The sequence below is a fragment of the Bos indicus genome, chromosome 9, assembly GCF_029378745.1.
Source record: "Bos indicus isolate NIAB-ARS_2022 breed Sahiwal x Tharparkar chromosome 9, NIAB-ARS_B.indTharparkar_mat_pri_1.0, whole genome shotgun sequence".
NCBI lineage: Eukaryota > Metazoa > Chordata > Mammalia > Artiodactyla > Bovidae > Bos > Bos indicus.
Genome location: NC_091768.1, coordinates 44,003,161 through 44,021,418, shown reverse-complemented (window position 1 = coordinate 44,021,418; position 18,258 = coordinate 44,003,161). Strand labels below are relative to the sequence as shown.

Here is an 18,258-nt window from a genome sequence, read left to right as displayed (position 1 = left end):
AACACTACACAAATACTGACTGTAAACCACAGTAAACGTTACAAAGTATTCATCAGTATTTTCTAATACATGAAGAAGACACCTCTTCTACTTGAACACCAAATATTTCTCTTAAAGCTTTTCCATAAACATGGTTCCAAGAGTCTAGCTCAGTGTGAAGAACCCTGCTCACAGATCTAACACATTTCCCTTGCTAAAAATGTATTACATTTTCAGAAGTAAGGTCTATCGGCAAAAGCAAGACACAAACCACTCATTTATGAAAAGGCCAGAATTAATAAATACCTCCAGATGCTTGATGAGAATAGCTCCAACTTTAGGGGCTGCTTAAATTAGAGTGATGTTGAAACAGAAGATCTGTGCTGTGGTCTACACTAAGACTAAAATGAATGTGGACTGACGCAAGGATCTGATCCACAGTGGTTCCTACTGAAAGTCGCCAATTTGAGTAAGCAAGTCTTCACCAGTACTGCAAACCTGCACCCACTGCACTTTGTATACTGATTTCTAAACAACAAGGTCCTTTCTATTTTTACAGCTGGTATTTTTAACAGGAAAATATAACACCAATTTTAAAGTATCATTAAATAATCCTGTTAGTTTTTTTTATTTTTTATACATAGCTGCAAAGCACTAAGTATGTGCAAGACACTCCACTAACAATCATGGAAAACAAAGAGGAAAAAGCCTGGTTGTGCTTTATTTACTCTCCTGACGTGGGGGTGGAGAAGCTATAGAGGGAAAGCCAAATTCATCACTTTCAGAAGAATCAACTGGTATGTCAAAAACATGCTGACATTTTTAAATCTTCAAATTTATCTTTATCTCATTGGTGATCATTCCAAGATCACCATCATTGATGGTAAACAAGAATAGTTAAGTGTTTAAAATGTTTAATACTTAATGAAACACCTCAAGGACCTAAAAACAGAGTCCCTTTTCACTCTATGCTTCCTATGCTGAGACTACCAGATTCCAAGTAGTGTTACATTTGCCACAATGAGTGTGGAGAATCAAATCTGTAATTCACACAAGAGAATGTAAAGGATTCTTTCGTCAAATAAATCTATCTGGTAAATGAATTTTTATTACAAAAGTATCATTTCATCCCAAATTACTTGAAAAGCAGCATAACCCCCTTCTCTCCAACAGCCATGCAGGTTAATTTTTAATACTTCCAGACCAAGAGACAATTATATTTAAGAAAATACTTGAGTGGATGATGGAACTCAAGAGATAGGTAAGTATTTTGACTGATTCCACTCCAGTGACTGACCATGCACTGAATGGACTATAAATGCTGTTATACTTGGTTTTTTCCCTAACAAACCCCAAGGTGCTATACTTCTATTCAACTGCGTTGGCACATCTAAAAGGAAGGTCAACTTACCTCAGACCTAAATATCAACAGTACGGTAAGTAAAACATGAGAACATCACTCTTTGGCATGACCCATGTAAACCACATTTCTGAAAATTGAAAGAAAATAAAATATCATACCTTATATAGCCTATAATATATAAAGATATCCTAGAAAGATAATCATTAAACGTTAATGTCACTCAATATCAAATCTTGTACACTGTTTTCTTAGCAAACCATCAGTTTCCACCTGTTTTCCAGTGAATGGGGAGATGAACGTGTAACAGGAATAGTTCACTCCTGGGTTCACGTCAGACTGACTGGAATTATGTTCTAAACATCACCATTCTATAAAGACTGATAGATCAGTTTTAACTATACGCAGGCTATTTTGGGTCTCCAGATACATAAAAGTCCTTATCAATCCACTCTATCCATGAACCTGGATCATCCAACTTAAAAGCAACACTATGAAGGATGAAATCATTTTTTTAGGCTGAATTTAGTCCTTCCTAGTTAAACAATGACAGTGACTTAAGAACATATTTTCATTTTCTTAGGATGCTCAGTACCAAGGATGAGTTAAACAAGTATATTGAGATTTGTGCCCCTCTTCAGTTTTCGATCATATGTTCTCCTTTATGCCTATCTTTTATTTAAGAAACTTTTATAACAGGAACAAGGAAAAGGAAACTATGATGATTCCCTCAACAGGTAATTTGATTTATATAAATTCCATTTCCAACTTCTAGAAATAAAGACAGACACAAAATTAATTGAATTTTTTAATAAACCATAAAATTTAAATATTCAAATAAAAAGAAACAAAAATAGATATTTAAGCCCAGCACTAATTTCTGTTTTTATTCTTTCTCTGGGTATCATGGAGGCTTGACTTACCTGGGACTACAGTAGAGTAATACAGTTATGATGCTGGTGTAATGATGAACAAGTAAGTAAAAAAAAATGAGAAAAGAATGGTAAAATTTACTTTCAGATCTGGAAGTAAAGATCAGTAGCTCACTTGAACCCCCTGCAGAGACCTTACATGGGTCTTGTCTGTGGAAAACTACTATGGCTTACTGCTTGCTCTTACCACACTTATCTTCATCACAGCTTAGCACTCCTGGCATTTTGATCCTTTTGCTCACTGAAGCCCACATCAGTCTGTCAAAACATCAAGGGGGAAAATCCCCAAACTGAATAGATGAATAAACACTTTTAATGTGAACAATCATATTCAGACCAACTTCTTTTGAAAAAAATACAAGTCAGTGGGTTTTTTTTTAATCCTTAAGTAACTCAAATATTACTATTTTTTCTGCCTTACTAAAATGGCACTTTTCATTTTATTGACATTAGCCAATTATTTGCTACTCGCTTATATTTTTCTCTGATCACCTATGCTACCCTATGTTTTTCTTTTTGATTGAGATCTATACTTTCCATTCCAGAATATTTGATCTTTGACTAACTTTGTCTCATTCTGTGAATGTCTGCTACTGATTAGTGAAAAAATATCACAAAAGGAAAAAGGAAGCAGTGAGCACTAGCAGGATCTCACGTCAACATTTGTATTATTTTTTTTAATGAGAAAATATTTATTTTTATTTTGGAATCTAAAACCATTATTGTATGATACTGCCTTTTAGAATACTTAGGTTGACATTCAATATGAACGGCAAGTTAGCTCACAAGAAACAAAGTGTAATGCACAAGTTATGTTCAGCTGGTAGAAACCCAGCAGCATGGTAATAAAGTGCAGCAAAAATTTCCTTATTTGAGTAACAACTCCAGTAACCTCTGAATATTTTTGGTAACATTAAGGAAAAGCTACTGCAGTCTGGAGACTAGGTAATCTTCATACTTCAAAGACAGGCTACCAGGGACCACAGTGAAATATTAGACCTGAGGTCAATGAAAAACACTAATTTGAAAAGGAATAGGTTTTCCCCCCAAAATGCAAAATTATACAGATGCTTAAGATACTATGATTTGACAGATTTACAATGATAAAACAGCAATGATAAATGGTAACATTATTTCAGTACTTTTAGTGTAAAGAACACAGATTTAAAAATTGGCAGCAAGAAATTCTGACAGCTCCTGAGACAAGTTATCCTATGCCCAATACCCATTTCATGCCAATGATGACCAGTCTGAAGGGTAACACACAGAATAAAAACAGTGATCTACTGTAGGTGAGTGAGAAAGTACTGGAAAAGTGACAAAATTGTATGTTATTAAATGACAAAACATATTTTGAGGCTTTATTTAAAAATCTCTCACTGTTCATTATCAAAGTTACAAGATTGCATACCAGTAGACAGACTGTAAACATAGGAAATTTTCATTAAGGAAAGATGGGTTTACTGTAATTTGATCTTTTACAAAAAATTACTGAAAGTTATTGATAACAGAATTTCTCTTTTACTTTCTTAAGTCTAATTCTCTTGAAAATTAAACCAATGTTTCCACTCCCTCGAGCTAAAGTTCAACCATGGTCACCTTAGGAAATACCCTTGTTTATTTGTTAATCAGAAATACAAATTGAGTGGCACATATTTCCATTTTCTTCTTAGGCCGAAGGTTTCGGCTTCATTATATTTTACAAGAAAACAGAAGACTTGCAGTGGTCCTGTAAAGTCTTTCATGTCGCAGCTGAGGTTTAATGACGGCAGTGGAGTAAAGCAGTGGTGATGCAAAGTAAGACCAGCCCTAGTGCCCTTATCTGACATGGAATCTTTTTCCTGTTTGGCTTGCAGCAGTGTTTCTGGTCAGGGTGCCTCCACCAAACCTGATTGAAGCAGAAGGGTGACATGCTCTGGTAAATCCTATTTAAGGGCGATTCCATTCAGGAAAATGGTTGATCCTTCAATCTGTTGGTTGCGGGATGATGCTAATATGAAGAAAATTATCCGGGTAGCTCAGATGTTCACTCAGCCACTGCAAAGGTGTTTCCAACATTGGTTCAATTCCATGAATCATTACTTGGTTCTTTTTTTCCCCATCTATTCCAAGAAAGAAATCCAACAATAATCGATGAGTCAAAACAGTTGGAAGAAAAGAATAATCTGCTGCCTTTGAGAATCCTCAGTGAATCAAATGGATTTTACTGCTTTAACAGGTTAAACCTGGTCTGTTTCCTGAGCAGGAAATGTGGACATGGAGAAAGTTCAAATGTTGCAATATGTATCACCCAAAACAGAAACCTGAGGGTTACAATGAATTCTGATAAAAATTCTGTTGCTATATGTGAAAGTATTCATTCTTTCTTAATTACTGTGCTTACCTAAGATTGACGTTAATGAAACCATAGTGGAGAAAACAGCCCATTGTACCCACTGATCAAAATTTATTTTAGTTATACATAAAAAACTGTACTAATTAAAAATGACAGGTATATGAAGTAGGTCAACACATATTTAAAACATACAAAACAGAAATGTGTCTAGAAGTCATCAAAAATAAGATCAGGTTTTTTTTTAATATCAGTGTTGAAGATGTTTAATGAAACAGTTGGGAGTTGTAAGTTAATTTTCAGTAAAGCTGTTCAAATATGCATGAGAAAATTTTAGAGACACTATTAGAAGGGTTAAAATTTTAATGAAAAGGAACTAGGAGTCTGACTCAGGGATTTCTGTTTCAGAATCATGAACTCTGATTGATTTTTGTTGATGTCCATTCATTAATTAAAAGGTTGCTGCAATTCACACTTTTTTCCTAAGTTCAAATTTTGTTAAAAATTGAAGATTAGCTTTGTGTCTTTTATGATTTTGGTATAAATCACTGACAGTCTTTAAAGAAAACGAAGCATGCTTGGTTGCTACAGAAAAACACAGAAAGTAAAAAAAAAAACAAAAAACTTTTTTTTTGGAAAAAACAAAATAAAACAAAACACAGAACCTTTAAGAAACTGTATCACTCCTTTAGCACAATTCTTGGTTTGTCTCTTAAGTCTCTTCAATCTGCAACATCTAAATCTCTCAGCTTCCTGGACACAGAAGACAACAAGGGAAACAGGGAATTGATGGAACTGTATGAGAGGGAAATACCCCATTTTTCCCCTTTCTTCTCTGTTCAAAATGACGTTTGCATCCCTAGCGCTCTAATGTCTAGGCAAAATGGGCTGGTGATGTATGGTGATAATGGTGTGGCTGGCACCTGAAACAAGAGACCCTTTTAAAGAAATATTTAAACTTCCTGCTAGAGGCAGCACAGTCCTGGGAGGTGACAGTCAACAGACTGACAATGAGAAGACAAAACCACCAGAGAATTGCTAAAAGAATGCTAAAAATAAAGTCCTAACAAACATACTATCAGCCCCAAAGATTTCCAAATAAATGTCTCCAGAAAATGTCATAGCTTAGAACAATTCTGGAAAAGGCTCAAAATACTACTAACCTAAAAAAAATGCTTTCATTGTTTTGATTTGTCCACCGAGCTCTGCTGCATCTATACATACTTCTTACACAGTTGTGATCACAGTATTAATACAATGATTGGTTTTCATAATGATGTGAATCATTTATAACCAAAAGATTAAGCTATACGCAGAATACTAAAGAAAGCACAGTATTAGTACTTTGAGAAGATTTTAAAATGTTGATACTCAAATCGGATAAACCCTCAGCTATCTGGAATGATTCATTCTTTGTAAGTTCTAGATTGCCAAGGTTTTACTGTATTAAATCTTTCTTAGAATATTTAAAAACATTTCCGGTGCAGTTCTCTTTATAGTCTTATTATATATTTCTTTGAAATATCTTAATATTCTCAGAATCTTCCTCCTACTTAGCAGTGAGTCAAAAAAATGAAAGAGCAGTGGTGTTAAGAGTAAAAGTTCTTTATCTATAAAGTTCTTCCTTAAGCAGTGTCACCTTCGGATAGTATGGAATAGAGCTGAATATCCAGAATACTGTGCCTGTACCAGTACGTAAATGTGCCAGCAAATACAATATGACGCACAGCATGTCTGAAAGGGAGAAGACTAACACACGGAAGAGGACACAGGGAGTCTAAGAACGGTACAGCAGGAGCTAGAGAACATAAGCACAATTCACTCTATAAAACAAACCCAACAAATCACATTATCAGAAGCCTGAAGAGGCAGCACTGATTCTCTGGTTTAAACTGAGACCACTTTTGATCTGGAACATAAAAGTATCACTAAACATGGACAACTAAGGAAGTGGTCCAGGACTGTCATATCCTTCAACACAACAGCTTAAGATTTTACATATGTAATTTGGACATCGCCTACTTTTGTCCAAATATTTCACCTGTGTATATTTATCTTTCTGGTTTTCTGACTTCCTCTGATAACATAACTGTCACGAGAAACATTAGAATGGGACAGTAGTGCGCTTGGAACTATGAAGTAAAGTTTCTCTCTTATGTATCACTGCAGGCTCGTGCCTAGCATGGTGCCTGACAATAAATGTCTTCAGGGCTTAGATCATTTTGCTGCTGGTTAAATACACTATCAGAAATAATGTTTTGAAAATAGTGTCTAGTGGTTACCACTGCTATGGAGAATAAGAGCTTGACTGAAAAAGACTGCTTTGGTTATTAAAACAACAAAAAAGTCAGAATGCTTCTGAATGAGCCAAGATGTACATATGCCATCACCAAAATTCATGTTACCATAAATAACAACAAGCACAACAGCATATTTTGGCAATATCAGAACTAGCAAAATGAAGCAGTAAAAAATTAGCAGATTCTTTTTCCCCTAACAGAAAGGAAACGCTTGATGATACTGCTACTAAAGTAAATCATGTTTTTGGTAAATATATCTTTGTGTTTCAAAATGGGAATCTAGAATTTAATACTTGGGAATAAAAAATATATCACTACAAAGTAAATGACTCAGGAGAAAAATGTTACTCCACATCTCACCCACTCAGATTTTTAAAAACGTTAGTCTGATGCTTTAAAGTAGGCAAACGTTTGACACAGTAATCAAGTGAACTCGTTCCATATGAAATTCTCTCATACAGGGCACTTTTGAGGGGTAACTTTTTATTTGGATGTAATTTCAAACTTAGAGAAAATTTGCAAGAACAGCACAAGGACTTTCTCTTCACCCAGAGTCATCAATTGCTTACATTTTGCCCCCTTTGCTTTATCATTTTATGTATATATAATTAATTTCTGAATCATTTGAGAGTAAATTAGAAACACTGAGTCCTTCACCTTTAATTATTTCAGTGTATACTTTCTAATAAAAATATCCTTTTATATAATCATAGCACAGTTATCAAAATTAAAATATTAACACTGACACTATACTATTAAGTAATCACTTCAGAAGTTATTAACGATCCTAATTATTTTTTCTCCAGTCTAGGATCCAGTACAGGAATCATTCATTGCATTTAATTTTCAGGTCTCCGTACTCTCCTTTAACTTGGACGGCTCTTGGCCTTTCTTTGCGCTTTCTAACCTTGACAATTTTGAAGACTACATGTCGTTATTCTATAGAATCTCCACACAGCAATTAAAAAAACTGTTAATTCATGTTGTAAATATAAGAACAGTCATTCATAAATACTTGGAGTTTGTGAATTAAGGAAAAGGACAAATAAATGTCAGAGACAAGCATTTTCTTTGGAGAGAATAGTAATTAAATTCACGTTAAGAGTTAGATGTTAAATCTAAAGAGATCATATATCTATAAAGAGACTATCACAATAAAATTTCATTTCTTATACTCATCTTACTTATAAGCCCAAGTATTCTAAGACTCAACTCCATAGGTCAGTCTGTAGACCACTGTTCTAAAACAGAGGACTGGTAACATGTCTTCCAGTTCTAGTACATGAGTCTTTTATGGCTAAAAAGCAAAATATTTCTTTTTGAGTTTAAATCAGCATAATACACTAGTTCTGAATTCTCAGGCAAATCACTCAACCTTCCGAGTCCCAGTTTCCTCCTCCTACAGTGTAGATAAAGAATTCTCATCTCTGGGGTTGCATAGAGGATCAAAGGGGATAGCCAAATAAAGCACTCAGCACAGGGCCTGGACACAGTAGGTATTCAATAAAGTGAGGGATATACCAAAAGGTATATACAAACTGTGGATTCAATTAAGTCACCGGCATGCAAAGGGCTGTGAGAATGTGGCCTTGTGTTAATATCCACTCTGCATTACTCAGCCTCATTATTATGCAGTGTGGCACAGATTTTATGAATGTGTTAAGGAAAAAAAGAAAGAGATGGCAACAACAAAAACCCAAAGACTCAATCATTATGCAAACAACAAAATGAAATTTTAAAAATTCCTTAAGCACTCTAAGCCCTCTGGATTAATCTAGTAGTGCTCTCTATGTGTTTATTCAGCAAAGCACAGCCTGGATAAATCAAATGAGCCCTACTGCACTATGGTAAAGTTACTTAATAAACTTCAGATATGGTTCTCAGTTTATTTTGAAGATGAAAAATTCAAGGAGGGAAAACAAAGAACCTTCGAAAATCTTTGCTACACAAGTTAAAGTACACCATTATTAGAGAACTTAAGAGTAGGTGATGAATCTGCCTTTTAAAGATTTCTGTTAGCAATGGCTCGGGCTTCCCAGGTGGCTCAGTGGTAAAGAATCTGCCTGCTAATGCAGGAGATTCAAGAGCCACGGGTTCAATCCCTGAGTCAGGAAGATCCCCTGGAGAAGGAAATGGCCACCCACTCCAGTATTCTTGCCTGGAAAACTCCGTGGACAAAGAAGCCTGGTGGGCTACAGTCCACGGGGTCACAGTCAGACACAACTGAGCATGCATGCAAAGCAAATCAGCAATGGCTCACAGCCTTCCCCACCCAATCTGGTTTTTAGCCATTACTTTTAAGCCAATTATCAACAAGGAATATGACCTAAATGTCTTTAAAAACAGGTTATGTGAGATTCTAGAAAGATGCATGAGTTTCACTCTTACTGTTAATATGTGTAACTAAATATGTGAAACTTCTGAATTTAAAGGAAGCTAGAGAAATGGATGATGTATCTTTTAAGGGAAAGTGCTTTTAATCAGAAAATTTCAGATTAGTAACTTGTTTTTTAGTTCACACTTATGAATATGGAGTAACAGAAATTTAAGACCAGAGATTGTAAACACTGTGTTTAGATCTGTGGCTTCACATATATATTTTATAGTTCAGCAGAAAATGCCTCAGTTTGCTAGCTTGGAAATGTGTGTGATGCTGAAAGGTAAAACTTCTGAAAAATACTTGATCATTCTGAAAAACAGAGATGAGCTTTTTAGCTGCCACTGTTCTGAACAATTTTGTTCTGTCTGACAAATTCTTTAACCTCTGATATGTTCATTAGTAAAACACCAACTAATTGAATCCATTGACATGAAAAACCACAGGCTGAAATCTGAAATGCATACATCATACTGAAGGATTCTGACTCAGCCTCAGCGGTAATAGTCAGTGAGGTCAGGTCAAAGAGGGTTAAACCAAGCCAGGATATAGCCAAAGGAATACATCAAACGCTGATTTTAAAAGGGCAATTAATCTTAGACAGAAATGCTTCCTGGGGAATGAGATCTCAATCTTAAGAGCACACTACATGATGTAGCAGTAAAAATGAACATATACAAGCTTACAGAGCTTTTATCCTATGATCACAAACAGAAGGAAAGTGCTGTTTATCAGAGAAATACAAACCCATTTAAAAATACTTACATTAACTTCTTCCGGATCTATACTCACTTAGTAGTACAGGTTTTAATGAACATATCACAGTTAATATAGATCACATATCTTTTTCCATGCATAAATTTATATATATGTTAATTATGTCTGTCCAAAATATTGCCAGAGCTTTGATTCTTAACATATTGTATAAGATTTTCAAAACATGTCTATGATAATTCTTTCATTGCCCTGCTTATAACCTTTATATTTTTGAGGAAGTAATAAAGCAAATTTAAACTTAACCCCCCCAAATCAGCTATTATTTAAAAAGAACACTGTATTAAGTGACTTTAAGATCATTTAAATAAACTGATTAAATGTCTCTTAATAAGATAAAAGTATGGTATAAGTTACAAACTTAAACTTGCTCATTTCAAACCCCCCCACCCCAAAACCAAAATACAACTTTGAAAATATAGCTCAAATGTTTTTGACTTGCTTTCATAAAAGGATCCAGTAATTCTAGTTGGGTGTAATAGGGCCTATTAATATATGTCAGGTATGAATTACAGAACAGTTCAGAACTAATTGTTTTATTTAAAATATAGGCAATAATCATGCTGTTTATGTATGGTCAGATTAAGGTCTCACAGGACTTGCTTTAACAAAGAGATGACTTGCTTTTAATCTCCTGTATGTGCTATTATTTTGTTAAAGAAATTCTGTTTTCTAGTGCTAAAGATGAAATTTTTTTTTTTTAATGGCAAATAGATATCATTTTATTTTTTTATTTTTTTAATTTTATTTTATTTTTAAACTTTACATAATTGTATTAGTTTTGCCAAATATCAAAATGAATCCATCACAGGTATACATGTGCTCCCCATCCTGAACCCTCCTCCCTCCTCCCTCCCCAAACTGTGCAAGTATCTGTTCCCACTTTTGAAAAAGTCAGGTTAATTCATTTAATGTCTCAGGATCTAGATAAAGGAAATCAGAAGCCTCTCCTGACAGGCCCAGTAATCCTATCTTTGCTAATTGAGAATAATGAAAATAAGCAATTAATTATTTCTTTGATTTTAGAAAAGACATATGTCAACGGACTGAGTCATTAACAGATTTTGTACTACCAAAATCAGTTCATGGTACATATTGGGACAAACCACAGACATGGAGGGAGAATGACACAACGAAGAACAGAGTCTGATTCAGTTTAGAATTTGCTGGCATGATGACGAATTCAAGAAAATTACCGAGGTTAAAATAAGTCTCATAAGTTTCTTCTGTCTAAAATTAAATACAGTACATCTTTGTTAATGAGGGCTATGTTTGTAGAACTTCTTGTATTACCACTGTGTGTGACACTGTATCATTTCTTTTATATCCCGAGAGAGAAAACAGTGAAGAGCAGGCAGTGTTAGGCGGAGACTGCAGTTCAGTGACCATTCCCACACGGCAGGCTCACGGTGCCTTAGTAAGGTTACAAATGGGCCTTCCACAGTTTACTTGTAATTCTTTCTTCACTCATTTAAAATCTGTTTTCATCCCAGTATCCTTTTGTACCTTCACACTGTCTGATTTAGAAAATCATTTAGCAGTAGGTTTTTCTTTTTAATGGTTCGTACTCTATAAAATAGAAAGAATTACTGAAACTCAAAAATGATTATTATTCTTACTTCTAAACCCTCATCCTGATGAAGTCTGAAGGTTTTCTGTTTGTGTGGCATGAACTGGCAAGTCTGAAATGCCACCTCTTTGGGCAGTCAATGTCACCATGCTGACAAAAGTGCCAATTTGAAGTTCAAACTTCAAACTGAAGGGTCTGCCTCAGATGAATACTGTGAGGCTTGGATGTTTCTTTTTTCTAATGGCTTTAGGTATGAAAAAAGTGATTACAAACAAAGAGTTAATTCACTTTATAAACAATCTAATCATATGCTACAGAGCTAAGGAGAAAGAACATGAATACACCATCTTTTCTTAATTTTATAGAAACTATTCTGTGGTTTCTCATAAAGCATGTCAAAAACAAAACACTGTAATTTTCAAGTTAGATGACCTAGATGGGGTATTGTGACACCCTAGCCTCAGTTGTTAAAATTATCTTCTAATGTCCTAAGCAAGCAAATAAAAGATCAATCTTAGTCACTTAGTTCATCAACGCTTTCTCCCACATCTCTGACCTCACTAAAAAATCTTCTGTACTTTTATAGGAGACAAGTACAAAAACAAAGCGAGTCTTTCAGCAAAATAAAGTAGGGACATTTTAAATCAGCATTTCAGAGTAGACATTACCCCTCAGCAGCCTGCCCCTGGGTGAAGGATTCTACTTCAGTGGTCATGTGGTATGTGTGGCCTGGTCCCTCCTTTGCAACAATTTCTGCTCATCTTTTAAGACCTGGCTCAGTCTTTATTATCCACTACAGAATGGATAAGATAATATTCCTAATATCCTTTGCATATCTCCATTCCTATACATATCACTTTCAGTCCACTCCAACTGGACTAGTTTCTTAAAAGCAGGGATGCTATCTTACACATCTGAGTAACGCCAGTGTCAGAAGACAATATGATGTGAAGAAATTGACTGATGAATACTGAAAGCTACAACATCAAAGTGAACCCAAAAGTTCAATGGAAGTTGGGAAGGGGCTCAAAGAGTAAATAAAATCCTGGGAAGCAGGGCAGAAATGGAAAAAGGCAAGCAGCAAGAAGACTGCACTTGCTGGTAAGAGCGATGCTGGGAACCTTAACTCATCTCCTATCAAATGTAAGCCTTTCTCTTAACATACACTCCAGTTGTACAATGTCAAATATAAATTCAGGCTCACAACAGTCCAACTGCTACAGAAGACTAAAATAGACAGCCAATAAGAATTTGCTGTATGACTCAAGAAGCTCAAACCAGGGCTCCATAACAACCTAGAGAGGTGGGAAGGGGAGGGAGGTGAGGGATGTTCAAGCGGGAGGGGACGTGGGTAAACCTATGACTGATTCATGTTGATGTCTGGTAGAAACCAATAGAACACTGTAAAACAATTATCCTTCAATCAAAAATAAATAAATAAAAATTTACAACAACAACAAAGCAAGAATGGACACTGTTTTATTTTCATAATCCTAACTTACTAGGTTTTTATGCATTACATTAGACAACTGGGAAATAAAATATATTTGGGCAAAGCCTGTAAGTTTTTTGTATTCTTAAAAGAATACAAGTTAGGATTTTTAGATTTAAAAAATATTTGGTTATATTGTTTCTAATGGACAAAGAAATACTTCACTTCAAGTCTGCTATAGAAGCTTAGGTTTCTAAGTCATTTTAACTATTGCTGACATCACAGAAAAAATTTACCTGAGTTCACCTTTGGTTATTTCCTGTTACCCTGGCTAACTTCTCAAGCCACTTGAGAAACAACAAAAAAAGAATCACATAAAGCAGCTCATCATTAATTATAAGAAAAAAGACCTAAAGTATGTCTTCATGAGTATTAGTACATTCTACCTTCATATGATGAAACAAGGCAAAATTCCTTCATGCATGAATCACCTGTCATAAGGAGCAATAGACAATGCTGCCACATAACTTTTATAAGCACTTTCTCTTTTAATCATGTGATGACAGCGAGTTCTTATCCACACACACCCAATCTTTCAGTCTTTCGCTTTCAACTTAAGTTGGGTGCAGGTGTTTCAAAATGCTTCTTGGCTGACAATATTACAGGTGCTAAACCAGACAGTAAACAGTTCTTTACTGAAAGAATGACTTGATGTTTTGAATACTTCCCATAGATCCTGAAACGACAGCTATTTTCCAAAGAGGTGACAAATGGAAGAGGCAAATAAGAGTTTTTTCAAAGATAAGATATTGGTGTGAGAAACACAGCCTCCTCCTGAAATGAAAGGTACCATCAAGAGGACCTCAAAAGTAGAGGTACTATTTATAGCATTTCAGTGAAGTGTGTGTATGGTCCCTGATTGACACAGCATGCAAGAGTTTGGGAAGAAGTCTGTCACACAAAGATATTCACCTAAGAGGCAAGTTTGTGGATTAAAGTTGTGAGTGTCTACCTTACTGCCCTCTCTTAAAAAAAAGGTGGGGGGGGGTCATCTTGTGTATTCCTTAAGAATGGATGGGTAGGTAGGGCAGGTTAGAAATTTAGGAGAGAATAGTGTTTAAATGAATAAAAAAGCCTCACAAATGTATGTGCCATTCTGGTGTGGGATGACAATAACTTGTCTGTGCTGTGATCTGGGTGTGGGAATGAAGAAAAAACACGAAGGTGTGTTCTGACAGAACATGTCGGCTCAAAGCATATGACTGCTTTTCATCTACATGCTGAATGTCACAGACATCATCTTCATATCCAACAAAAAGAATAGCCAGAATTATACACAGGAACACTACAATAACAACAGAAGCTCAAGTCCCTAAGATCATACCAGGGGTAAGAGAGAGTACGGGCCATGCATGCAGGCCAGATTAGGTACTAAACACAAACCAAAAAGAGTTAAGAGAGAGTAAAGATTTCAGAATGTTATTTTAAAGTATACAAAAAAGTGAAAAGGTGAAAATGAAAATAAATGGCAGCACAGTAAAGTGGAAAAACCAATGGACCAGGAGATGGAGACTTGACTTCCAAACCTAGTTCTACAATGAACCAGCTAAGAAACCTTGGACCAATCATCTAAAAAACTAGGAGAATGAACTAAAATAACTTTAAGTTCCAACATTTACACAATTCTTTAAAGATGTCAAATACAAAATTAACATCCAATCAATTTCTCCTGCTCTCCCTCCATTAAGTTTCTTCCGTCTTTCTATGGATTTGCTGATAACTGTGCTGTCCATTGTGCACCTTACAGTACAACAGTTTTCAGATCTTGAGTCTCATTGTGATGTTCTCACTCAATAGTCAAAGATCTTATAAAGAAATATATTTACATGACACAATGTTTTGGAAAGTAGACTGTCAAAAAAATTTAAGGGAAGTACAATAAGATAGCCATTTCAATACTAAGCTTTAGCTTAAATTTCATTTTTTCAACAATTTTAAATTTATTTATTTTTTTAATTGCAGAGAAGGCAATGGCACCCCACTCCAGTACTCTTGCCTGGAAAATCCCATGGACGGAGGAGTCTGGTAGGCTGCAGTCCATGGGGTCGCTAGAGTCGGACACGACTGAGCGACTTCACTTTCACTTTTCACTTTCACGCATTGGAGAAGGAAATGGCAACCCACTCCAGTGTTCTTTCCTGGAGAATCCCAGGGATGGGGGAGCCTGGTGAGCTGCTGTCTATGGGGTCGCACAGAGTCCGACACGACTGAAGTGACTTAGCATAGCATTTTTTAATTGAAGGATAATTGCTTTACAGAATTGTGTTGTTTCTGCCAAACATCAATTATGAGTCAGCCAGAGGTATACATATGTCCCCTCCCTCTTGAATCTCCTTCCCATCTCGCTCCCCATCCCATCCCTCTAGGTTGTTACAGAGTCCCGGTCTGAGTTCCCTGAGTCATACAGCAAACTCCCATTGGCTATCTAATTTACATATGGTAATGTAAGTCATCTGATCCCATCACTTCATGGCAAACAGATGGGGAAACAGTGGAAACAGTGTCAGATTTTATTTTGGGGGGCTCCAAAATCACTGTAGATAGTGACTGCAGCCATGAAATTAAAAGATGCTTACTCCTTGGAAGGAAAGTTATGACCAACCTAGACAGCATATTAAAAAGCAGAGACATTACTTTGGCAACAAAGGTCCATCTAGTCAAGGCTATGGTTTTTCCAGTGGTCATGTACAGATGTGAGAGTTGGACTACAAAGAAAGCTGAGCGCAGAATTGATGCTTTTGAACTGTGTTGGAGAAGACTCCTAAGAGTCCCTTGGACTGCAAGGAGATCCAACCAGTCCATCCTAAAGGAGATCAGTCCTGGGTGTTCATTGGAAAGACTGATGTTGAAGCCGAAACTCCAATACTTTGGCCACCTGATGTGAAAAGCTGACTCACTGGAAAAGACCCTGATGCTGGAAAGATTGAGGGCAGAGGACAGAGGATGAGATGGTTGGATGGCATCACCGACTCAATGGACATGGGTTTGAGTGAACTCTGGTAGTTGGTGATGGACAGGGAGGCCTGGCGTGCTGTGGTTCACGGGGTCGCAAAGAGTTGGACACGACTGAGCGACTGAACTGAACTGAACTGAATGTAAGTCTGCATGTTACTTTCTCCATACATCCCACCCTCTTCTTCCTCCCCCACCCCTGTGGCTATAAGTCTGTTCTCTATGTCTGTGTTTCCACTGCTGTCCTGCAAATAATTTCATCAGTACTATCTTTCTAGAATCCATATATATGACTAGTACATGATATGTGCTTTTCTCTTTCTGACTTCCTTCATTCTGTATAATAGGCTCTAGGTTCACCTACCACATCAGAACTGACTCAAATGCATTCCTTTTTATGGTTGAGTAATATTCCATTGTATCTATGTACCACAGCTTCTCTATCCACTCATCTGTCAATGGCCATCCAGGTTGCTTCCATGTTCTAGCTATCATAAATAGAGCTGCAATGAACACTGGGGTACATGTGTCTTTTTCAATCTTGATTTCCTCAGGGTATATGCCTAGTAGTGGGATTGCTAGGTCATCTGGTGGTTTTATTCCTAGTTTTTGAAAGAATTTCCATACTGTCTTCCATAGTGGCTATATGAATTTACATTCCCCCCAACAGTGCAAAACACTCCACACCCTCTCCAGCATTTATTGTTTGTAGACTTTTGGGGGATGGCCATTCTGACTGGTGTGATTTCAATTTACTCTTAATTGATGAAATCATTTTTTAATTAAAATACTATAAAGTACTCAAAAAGAGAGAAAAATAGAGTGCAGAGAAGTGAGTAACTGAAGGCAAATGCTTGCAGTGGGGGCAGCCTATGGGTCCCATCTCTGTCAGCAATAAAAATGATTAATCTCGTAACTTCAAATGGGAAAACTAGTCTATATGCCCAAATCTTTAAGAATTTGGCAAAACAGACATTAAATAGATTAAAACACACACACAAACACACTCTTACAGTATGGAGAAAACGAACTGCAATGGTAAGATTATTCCTAAAGTTACTAGGACTATCCCAGTCCAAATTTCTACAACTTGAGTTCAAAAAATAAAAACTTTAACTATCCCTGTGAGGATTTACAGGAAGATGGCAACACTGGTTGTGTCTCTGGAGAGGGGAACCGAGTCAGGGTTTTATGTATAGGAGTTGAGATAGAGACTTTTCACTAAATTCTTTTATATACTTTTGGATTTTGGAACTATATAAATGTATCACCTACTAGAAAAAAATTTTGATTATTTAACTGAACACAATATGTAAAAAACCTTACTAGGATTTCATAAAAATAAAACATTTTTTACTCTTCAAAAGAAAATGAAAAGATAAGTCCCAGACTAGGAGAAAATAATCACAAATCATGTCTGGTAAAGGACTTAACAGGCAAAATATATAAATAACTCTCAGAACTCACTAATAAGATACAATGAAAATTAAGAAAAGGATTTACATGAGACATTTCATCAAATATATCCATGAATAACAATAAGCACATGAAAATACTCAACACAATAGTCTTTAGGGAAATTTTAAAAAGTGAGCTACCACTATACAACAAACACTAGGATGGCTATAATAAGACAAGAAAATATATACAACGGTGAGACTGTGAAGAAACTGGAATCCCCATTCATTGTGGGTATTAGCCATAAACATACCATACAACCCAGCCATTCCACTCCTAAGGATTTACTCAAGAAAAATGAAAATATATGCGTATATGGATGTTTACAGCAGCATTAGTCATAAAAGTGAAAAGGTGGAAACTCAAACGTCTATCAATTGATGAATAAACAAAATGTGTCACCCAACTGGAATACTATTCAGTAATAAAAAGGAACAAACTACTAATTTATACAATATGAATGAAACCCAAAAACATCAAATAAAAGAAAAAAATAATTGCAATTTTGTGTAACTCCCTTTATGTGAAATATCCAAAGGAAGTAAATTCTAGACAGAAAGCTGACCAATAGTTGTCTATAATTGGCAGCAGGAGCAGAAATTAGCTACAAATACACACGGGAACTTTTGAGGTGCTAGAAGTATTCTAAAACTAGATTGTAGTCATGGCTTATAAATTAAATAAAAATCACTGAATGGCAGAACATTACTTAAGGCAAACTCTTACTGAAAA

General features: G+C 35.8%; 1 protein-coding gene across 8 annotated transcripts in view; it reads right to left on the bottom strand.

Moving 5' to 3' along the window:
• The window catches only part of ATG5 (autophagy related 5), a 153,107-nt gene that overhangs the window by 35,266 nt on the left and 99,583 nt on the right, over window positions 1-18,258 (bottom strand). The window contains exon 8 of one of the 8 annotated variants that reach the window (XM_019967287.2): window positions 2,135-4,373. The exons of 6 other annotated variants lie outside the window; for them this stretch is intronic. In XM_019967287.2, the coding sequence (XP_019822846.1) occupies window positions 4,237-4,373 (137 nt within the window). In that variant the 3' untranslated portion in view covers window positions 2,135-4,236. One more of the 8 variants, XM_070795545.1, reaches the window with a different exon arrangement.